The sequence below is a fragment of the Amorphotheca resinae genome, assembly GCF_003019875.1.
Source record: "Amorphotheca resinae ATCC 22711 unplaced genomic scaffold M430scaffold_7, whole genome shotgun sequence".
NCBI classification, from domain to species: domain Eukaryota; kingdom Fungi; phylum Ascomycota; class Leotiomycetes; order Helotiales; family Amorphothecaceae; genus Amorphotheca; species Amorphotheca resinae.
Genome location: NW_020194477.1, coordinates 1,788,245 through 1,796,975, shown reverse-complemented (window position 1 = coordinate 1,796,975; position 8,731 = coordinate 1,788,245). Strand labels below are relative to the sequence as shown.

The 8,731-nt window shown below is 52.8% G+C and overlaps 5 protein-coding genes across 5 annotated transcripts; 2 read left to right on the top strand and 3 right to left on the bottom strand.

Annotated features, from left to right (window-relative positions):
• The first annotated feature begins 389 nt into the window (after positions 1-389).
• Positions 390-1,970, top strand: M430DRAFT_35654 (hypothetical protein). The gene is made up of 3 exons (XM_024866783.1): positions 390-844; positions 896-1,155; positions 1,206-1,970. The coding sequence occupies exons 1-3, from the start codon at positions 623-625 to the stop codon at positions 1,783-1,785; spliced, it is 1,062 nt and encodes a 353-aa protein (XP_024720606.1). The 5' UTR covers positions 390-622; the 3' UTR covers positions 1,786-1,970.
• A 413-nt stretch (positions 1,971-2,383) lies between these two features.
• Positions 2,384-3,699, bottom strand: M430DRAFT_51422 (hypothetical protein; the record flags this gene model as incomplete). Its single annotated transcript, XM_024868222.1, has 4 exons — positions 2,384-2,451; positions 2,508-3,248; positions 3,308-3,565; positions 3,666-3,699. The coding sequence occupies 4 exons, from the start codon at positions 3,697-3,699 to the stop codon at positions 2,384-2,386; spliced, it is 1,101 nt and encodes a 366-aa protein (XP_024720605.1).
• Positions 3,700-4,268: 569 nt separating this feature from the next.
• M430DRAFT_141865 (hypothetical protein) lies at positions 4,269-6,392 on the bottom strand. Its single transcript, XM_024862734.1, has 4 exons — positions 6,107-6,392; positions 4,523-6,041; positions 4,424-4,467; positions 4,269-4,375 (listed from the first exon to the last, which is right to left on the bottom strand). The coding sequence occupies exons 1-4, from the start codon at positions 6,369-6,371 to the stop codon at positions 4,320-4,322; spliced, it is 1,884 nt and encodes a 627-aa protein (XP_024720604.1). The 5' UTR covers positions 6,372-6,392; the 3' UTR covers positions 4,269-4,319.
• Positions 6,393-6,761: 369 nt separating this feature from the next.
• On the top strand, positions 6,762-7,419 carry M430DRAFT_141862 (hypothetical protein; the record flags this gene model as incomplete). Its single annotated transcript, XM_024862733.1, has 2 exons — positions 6,762-6,899; positions 6,952-7,419. Exon 2 carries the CDS (start codon positions 6,952-6,954, stop codon positions 7,417-7,419), a length of 468 nt encoding a protein of 155 aa, XP_024720603.1. The 5' UTR covers positions 6,762-6,899.
• Positions 7,133-8,528, bottom strand: M430DRAFT_35650 (hypothetical protein). The gene is made up of 2 exons (XM_024866782.1): positions 8,082-8,528; positions 7,133-8,030 (listed from the first exon to the last, which is right to left on the bottom strand). Exons 1-2 carry the CDS (start codon positions 8,395-8,397, stop codon positions 7,624-7,626), a joined length of 723 nt encoding a protein of 240 aa, XP_024720602.1. The 5' UTR covers positions 8,398-8,528; the 3' UTR covers positions 7,133-7,623.
• Positions 8,529-8,731: the final 203 nt, after the last annotated feature.

Below are 8,731 nucleotides of genomic sequence, written 5' to 3'. Positions count from 1 at the left end.
GGGGGGGGGTTGAGGTTGGCGTTGGCGTTGGTGTTGTCGTTCGGTGAAGCTGTCGAGTGCAAAGAAAACGAGGGGTGAAAGGGCAAAAAAGACCCCTCGTCGTTCGCACATGGATGGATGCCTTGGATGCCTTGGTTGTCAGGCACCACAGAAATCACAGAAATCACAGAGGTAAGGTAGCCTCGCATCGGGATCCACGTGAAGAAAAGAGGAATCACGGTTCCTGAGAAAGATAGGTATCTTATATCAAACACAACTGCAACTGTAACCGTAACTGTACCTCACTATAGAGATATATCAAATCTCCATCTCCATCTCTGCCCTGACCTGCGTTGCGCTCTCCCTCTCGTCTTGACTTAAAACACCGGCAGAGCCTCGTCACGGCCTCCCGGGGGTTTCTACCAACTCAAACCAAACCACATCTTCTCTCGCAACATCTCGTCCTTACCATCCTCCCTCTTGATACCCCATACCTGTTAATCCACAGACGGCCCTCAAAGGCATCATACATCAGCTTCATTTCTCCTGTCGTCGCCGCTTCTCGCCATATTATTTCACTGCTCCGAGAAAGGTTTCCAGCTGCAGGCCACCTGCCCTCGTCCTTCGCATCCCGGCCGGCAACATGTCTTCGATGTACCTCTCCCAGTTGCGGAAGTGGATACTGGAGTCGCCGCCCATTGAATGGGGATTGAACCAGCTACGAGAGTTGCTCATTGGGGCTTTGCGGCAAGGCCCCATTCCCCAACATGTTGCCTTCGTAATGGACGGCAATAGACGGTTCGCGCGGACTCATAAAATCGAAACGGTCGAAGGCCATAATCTGGGGTTTGAAGCTTTAGCAAGGGTTTGGATCAGAGCTCCTTTCTAGGCAGGAGGTTAGTGCTGACTTTGGCAGATACTTGAGATCTGCTACAAATCTGGGGTCAAGACCGTGACGGTCTACGCGTTCAGCATAGAGAACTTCAAACGCTCGAAATACGAAGTGGATGCTTTGATGGAAATGGCGAAGGCCAAGCTATCTCAACTGACGCAACACGGGGATCTGCTGGATAGATATGGAGCGAGGGTACGCATCTTAGGGCAGAGGGAGCTGGTCAAACCGGATGTCTTGGAGGCCATTGATAATGCTGTCGAGTTGACTAAAAACAACGTCGAGTGAGTAGAGACATTCCGGGGTGGTACGGGATAGGTCTGACCTTGTGCAGCACGGTGCTCAATATTTGCTTTCCTTATACGTCCCGGGACGAGATCACAAGTGCTATTAGATCTACCGTCGAAGACTACTCCAGACCACTGGCTACACAAGCTCGGCCCTTCTCTCAAACACGAATCACCCAGAAAATCCGATCCAGGAATATCAATGCTTTACATTCGAATTCACCCCGCAGGAACAGTTCCCCAGAACCACCAAGTACTTCCGACATCGACGACTCCGCATCATCCTCTACTACCCTGCATCCAGAATCACCGCCAATTGATAGTCGAGAAGGAGAGGTCTATCCAGATCCAGAAACAATAACAGTGGATACGGTAACAGACCATCTATATACCGTTGGCGATCCCCCTTTAGACCTCCTAGTTCGAACAAGTGGGGTAAAGAGACTGAGTGATTTCATGCTCTGGCAATGCCATGAGGATACGGAAATTGTGTTTTTGGATTGTCTATGGCCAGAGTTTGACTTGCGGCATTTCCTCCCCGTCCTAGTTGAGTGGCAGTGGAAACAGAAACACATCGAGGAGAAGGCAGGGAATGGGTTCAAGGGGTCCAAAACGAAGGTTCGATAGGAGGGTGTGAATGGGCTGTACAGGTAGCCTCATGCGTGTCGGAATAGCTCTGAAGGTATCACACGCAAAAGGCAGCCATCTTACCTACCAAAGGTTGGTGTGTCTGCTCTACTACAATTGTATATATTTATTAGATTCTTATTTTAGCTGCTCAGGGACTCCCTATATACCACCTTACGAGACATGCATCCCTTCTGTAAAGCTCTTATGTTCACCAATCCGTCTCCCCACGATAATTCCATGGCAACTAATGTCTTAGGGACATGTTTCCGGGAACAGTTTCTACACAGCGGTGTATCGATGAGCGCCTCAGCCTCGACTTCATAGTCAGTCGAAAGAGCAGCGGCTTCTTAGGCCGCACCGGCGGAAGGCACTTGGTCGTCATGCCTCACGTTACATATCCGATCTTGCTAAGTTCAGATGCATTCTAGCACATTGTCTTATAGTCAAATTCATTTGGAGAAATCGAGACGCGCATCTTGGAGCCGAAGTGTTCTTACTTGCCATCTATATCTAAGTTAGAGGAATTTTTGGGACATGTAACTAGACCGTTGCACACCCCACGATCAACCACCCGAACGCCAATCCGAGCCCTGGTTCAAATATATCCCTTCAGAACAGCTGCTTCAGCATTTAATATGGAGGAGCCAGCTGCCCCAATAACAGCTGCGAGTTGTAAGCTTGAGTCTGGATCAGAAAGGGAGGGAGGGGATAAGACTTACTGTTATGACTCAAAGCGACGAACTTGAGATCGAAGATGCCGCTATCATCCTCCCTTACTCTCCCGACGCTGACCGTGTAACCGTTCTGGGCGTTTCTGTCGAGTCTGGGCTGTGGCCTATCGGGCTCCTCCATGACCATGATGGCGGGCTCAGGCGCAGACGGGCATCCTAATGTTTGTGCCTCGCTCACATACTCCCTCAACGCCTTCTTTACCGCCTCGGCGGTAGGTCGTGGGCCATCTCTGTTCTTGAATCGTAACGAGACACAGGCCATGTGGCCGTCCAGAACTGCCACTCTGTTGCAAGCCGCTGAGACTTTCAGATCCGATTGGTCATTGAAGCCAGTGACTTCTGGGTTGACCTTCCCGAGGATCTTCTGGGCCTCGGTTTCGAGCTTGTCCTCCTCCCCTGAGATGAATGGGACCACGTTGTCCAAGATGTCCATGCTGCTAACTCCGGGGTAGCCCGCACCGGACAGAGCTTGCATCGTAACCACGCTCACTTGATCAACTGGCCCGAACTCCTTCTGGATTGCGGCGAAGGGGATCACTATGCCGATCACCGCGCAGTTCGAGTTGCAGACCAACATGCCCTTCTTGAGACCGTATTGCTTTCGCTGGTAAGGAATGACATCGAAGTGTGGCAAGTTGACCGTGGGGACCACGAGGGGAACCAGAGGATCGCGGCGGTAGTTCTTCGCGTTCGAAAAGACGGCCAGGTCAGCCTTGAGAAATTCCATCTCTACATATAACCAGTCAACACCGCAGCCAGCGAACAGAGGGGCTCCAGGTTGTTCGTACCGATCTCACCGGCCACATCGGCGTCCAGCCCGCTGAACACAATGTCACAGTCGGCGAACTCGCTGGCCTTGCACTCGCGGACGACCAGGTCCTCCACCTCTTTGCCCATGGGCGAGGCCTGCTTCCACTTCACGGCATCCTTGTACCTCTTCCCGGCGGATCGTGACGATGCGCCGACCGCGTGGAGGGTGAAGTAAGGGTGTTGCGCCAGGAGTAAGATAAAACGTTGGCCAACAGAGCCGGTGCAGCCCAGGACGCCTGCGCATGTTCAAGTCAGAGCTTGTCTTTCACTGACTTGCTTCAATCAAAGGGTGTGGCGATAGAGCGCAACGCAGGCCGTGGCTATAGACAGACTCACCGCATTTCTTGGGAGGGAAATTAGAAGCAGACATGATTGTGAGGATTCGAATGGCAGCGCAGTTCTTCAAATAATCGCGGTAGGAGAGAGGGAGGGAGAGAGAGAGAGAGAGAGAGAGAGAGAGAGACAAAGCTGGATGGGCGTTGGAGGGGCGGGGCGGGGTGATGAGGAGGGGCGGGCTCTGGTGTTTTCTTATTAAATATTTTCCAATCGCGGTGCCGCGGGGCCAAGAGCAGCGGGTCCGGGTGAAATGAAATGATATTCGATTTCGAAAATGAAATATAGAAGCTTTGCGATTGAAAGCAACAATGGGCGCAGTCGGCGATTGTTCGGATTCGGCGGTCTCTTCTGCCTTTTTATCTGTGGTTTTTTTTTCCCTTCGAATTCCCGCCGCCGTGCATCTACGGTGTCTGACTTACTGTTCAAGAGGGACCACAACAGTTAAACCCCGATTCGTCGCCAATCCTCCAAACCCCGAGCATTTGCCCAGCTCTTCGAATCAGAGAGACCATCTGGAATCTGGACCAGCCGTCATGAGGTGTCCTCGTTCAAACTACCCTCCACACCACACATAGGTAACCGCATGCACTTGAAAGAAAGGTTAGGGTTACAACTTTGCTTAAGCTTTTGGTTCTTCTATGTACTTTTATCTATCTACGTCATATAATACTGGGGGCCATCTCCTCCATTCGGTACAGTCCAGTTGATATCTGCGGGCGTTTAGCTGGGAAACATCTCGAGGCGACGGGGCAGCTTACCTTGGTCCGGAACCTTGATATCACAAGTCTTGCAATGAATACAACTGTAAAAAAAAGAGGTTAGCAATCTTTCCGGGGATACGAGAACGGGCAACTTACTTCTGGGCGTTGATTTGGAACCTTACACCAATTGGCTTGGTCTCATCCTCCACATATTCGTACACTCCAGCAGGGCAGAATCGGTTCTCAATCCCTTTATACTTTGGCCACTCCATCTGCGCGTGCTTATCCCAATCCTTGACTTGCAAGTGTACCGGCTGGTCTTCCTCGTGGTTCGTACCAGTCCGGCTTACACTTGTCAAGATATCAAAGCTGATCTTGCCATCCGGCTTCGGATACTCGATCTTTGTACACTGGTCTGCTTGCTTCGTAGCAGCATGGTCAGGCTTGTGGTGCTTGAGCGTCCACGGGACCTTGCCTTTCAAAACATAGGCTTCTAATCCAGAATACATGATTCCGCCGTAGAGTTTCAAAGGCGAGTGGAAGGATGGTCGCATGTTGCGGACTTCCTTCAATTCTTTCCAGATGCTCGACTTGCGAAGCGCATCTTCGTAATCATAAAGAAAGACTGTGCCAGAATCGTTCGATCCGAGCGCTGTCCATGCGGCTTCTGCTGCCAGCATTCCGGATTTCATGGCCGTATGGGTTCCCTTGATCTTAGGGACGTTAAGAAAGCCGGCGGTATCGCCGATCAAAGCACCACCAGGGAAAGCGACCTTTGGTATTGATTGAAACCCACCCTCATTCAGAGCACGTGCACCGTACGAGATACACTTGCCGCCTTCAAGAACCGACTTGTACAAAGGGTGATGCTTCATTTTTTGAAACTCCTGGTAAGGTGAAAGCCAAGGGTTGGGATAATCGAGCCCAACCACCAAGCCAAGGCTGACCATGTTATCACCGAAGTGGTACATGAAACCACCACCGTATGTATCTGCTGGCAGAGGATACCCCAGCGAGTGAACAACTTCGCCCTTCCGGAATTTCTCGGGTTGCACCTCCCATACCTCCTTCAGTCCAAGACCGTAGGTTTGGGGTTGACTGTCCCGGCGAAGGTCGAATTTCTTGATCACTTGCTTGGTGAGGCTGCCATGGCATCCTTCAGCAAACAGGGTGATGCGCGCATGGAACTCCATCCCCCTTTCAAAGGTATCTTTGGGTTGCCCAGACCTTGAAATGCCCACATCGTTGGTAGCAACCCCCTGGACAGACCCGTCTGATTTGTATAGGACTTCTGAAGCAGCAAAGCCGGGGTATACCTCAACCCCAACCTCTTCCGCTCTTTCTCCAAGCCATTTCGTAAACTGGTTCAGACTAATAATATAATTCCCGTGGTTGTTCATTTGAGGGGGGGCGGGAATGGGGATCGCAGAGGACTTCAGGAGGAATCGCATCTTGTCGCCCGTTACAGGGGTGACATCTTGAAAGCGGTTCTCATTGTCCTCTGCGAGCCAGTCCGGGATGAGCTCATTGATGGCGGTGGGTTCGATGACGGCGCCAGAGAGGATATGCGCTCCAATCTCTCCCGCTTTCTCTAGCAGGAGGACGCGGAAATCCTCATTGCCCGCCTCGTTCGCCAGCTGCTTCAATCGAATGGCGGCGCTCAGCCCCGCAGGACCTGTTCACGTCAGTACTCTGTGGTGAAGCTGTGGCGCGTGACGATGCCACGACGAGCATACCTACCTCCACCCACTATACATACATCAACCTCATCGCGCTCCCTCTCCACGGATCTGGGGTCGAAGGCCTCATCGACATCTGCAAAATGGCGAGGGATTGAGAGCGAAAAGGCGCGACGCTGGCCCAGAACTGGTGGAAGAGCGATGCGGGGTCGGAGCAAGCCTGCTCGCGACTGGAAGCTCCGCCGAGCGAGTCGAGGGCCTTGCGACGAGACTCTGGCAGGCCTCTGGCGCAGCAGACTGGCAGTGACGGACCTGGACGAAGGCATTGTTGGACGGGGGGGGGGGTCACCTCATCGCTTTGCAGGAGAGGACTTTTTGGTGTTGTGAAGAGTGGGAGTGGAGTGACTCTTGGGTCGAGAAATCTTGATATATATTTGTACCGAAGGGATACCTCAGGTTCTGCGGCAATGTTGAGCTTCCAGACCGTTATGGCTGTGCCTCGGTCCGCCGTAGTGCCAGGCGGAGCTCCTCCCCGCTCCGTCGGGACTCGGTTATCGCGAGGGTCCAGAAGAGGAAGGCTAGGCGAGCCCCGCTCCGCCAATCACGCCTCGTGCATTATCACGCCGTGCTCCGTCTACCGGACGCCCTGTAGGAGCTCCGACGACCCCTCCACATGGAGAAAAGAATCCCCATATAAATCGTCGCAAATATCGACGCGCATATATATACGGAGATATTATCTACCTACTATATAGTATATATATATACATCTACACACATCGCCCACGCTCCTCGAGATCGCGGTTTTCAAGGCCCCCCCCCCAATCCACCCACCGCTTTGAGAACCCTCTCGAGTAGCTATTATCTCACGCCCAGCTGCTCTTCGGTCTGCTAACCCTGCTCTAGATGCCCCTCGCCCGTCTCCAAGCCGTCTCCTCGCATCTCCGAACTTCACCTCCCGCTCCAATGGCCGCCAGGGACCCTATCACCTGCCATGTTCTCGACACTACCGCTGGCCGGCCAGCAGCACACATCATCACGACGCTGATGTGCGCCAGCAATCCCGCCGTCGCATTCACAGCTGTCACGAACGCGGACGGGCGGATCGCGACCTGGGAATCCGAGATCGACCACCAAGGGAACCAACCCTCAATCAAGACCATGATCAAGGAGCATGCTGAGAAAGAAGGGACAGCAATCTGCCCCAAGGGCTCCAGCGTTTGGCGGATCAAGTTTAATACTGGGGCGTACTACGGCCCGGGCAAGACCTTCTTCCCAGAGGTCGAACTCACGTTCCTCGTGAAGGAGGGGGAGCATTTCCATGTGCCGTTACTGTTGAGTCCGTACAGCTATACGACATACAGAGGGAGTTAGACATGGCAGTTTATATGCGGTGCTGAAGATACCAATTCAATTCGTTTGATCGTCTCTCTATAGAACCCATTTCCTTCCGTCTTCCGACCCATCGCGCTCCCGATCCCGAATCCCAGAAAGCCCATGTCCAAGCAGATTTGAAAGTGGCATCGCAATCCATACACCAACTCCGTGCTCTAATGGTATGCAATGCCTTCCCTGTGATCACCCCCTCGACCCCTGTGATCTGTGGCGATGCGAGTGCAGCCTTCCCAAGAACCCCCTCCTCTTTTCCCCTGATTCCGAGCTGCTCCTGGCCTCGCTCGGGATCAGGTTATCGGGAATCTCGACCTTGACCGTACCATTGGCCGGGGGGTCGACAAGGTCATCTCTCATCTGTACCTCTTTCTCGATTTCCTCTTCGCTCTTCGCTTCCTTTGTGCCGTCTGCGTATTGGATGTTGTCATACAGATGGCTGGTGTCGACAATGACCTTTCCGTTGCTGCCATTGCTGTTCCGGTCGTAGTGAAGGGAATACCGTGCGCGAGTGCGCGCCGGATCGACGTCGCGGGCTTCGATAGAGGCGTTAGGAGACGTGTCGGCGTCAGGATGGGGGAGAGTGGTGTTGCGATCTGGAAAGTCAGCAGCGGGTTTGGAATTCTTGGGGGGAGGGGGAAGACAACATGGACTGAGGGGTTCTGGGAAGCCGGTGTCTCTGTTGAATTTTGAGGATGTTGGAGTTCTTGGTAGCTCGATACTTTCTGGCATCTGTGCGGTGAGCGAAAGGGTACGATGGCGGGCGTGCCAACCTGTGATCTTGGCCGGTTCGGAATAGCCGCGATGATGGTGATGGTGGTGATGGGGTTGGGGTTGGGGTCGGGGTTGGGTTTGGTCCTGGTTCAAGTTGTGATTCTGGTTCAGGTTGAGGTTGGCGTTGAGGCTCTGTTCTCCCCGATGTGTGCTTATGAGCGCACGGAAGAGACGGTCAAAGTCGAACATTCTGGCGCAGGAATCGGATCCCGAGTTGGAGCTACGTCATCGACCCGAGTTGATCGATCCGGGACATGTGGAATTAGATGTTTTATTTTATTTTATTTTGTTTTGTTTTGTTTTGTTTTGTTTTGTTTCGTTTTCTTCAGCAATGCTGTTCAAACATGCCAGGGTTTGTAGTACATATATATATACAGATCTCCCCCCTCCAGATCCATCCATCCATCCATCCATCCACCGGACATCCTCAGAGAACATCGCACGTGCAGACATGCCCATCGATACCTACATGCTGCACTGCAGGCAATTCCGTGACCAGGCTAGCGTCCATCAACGAAGTGAC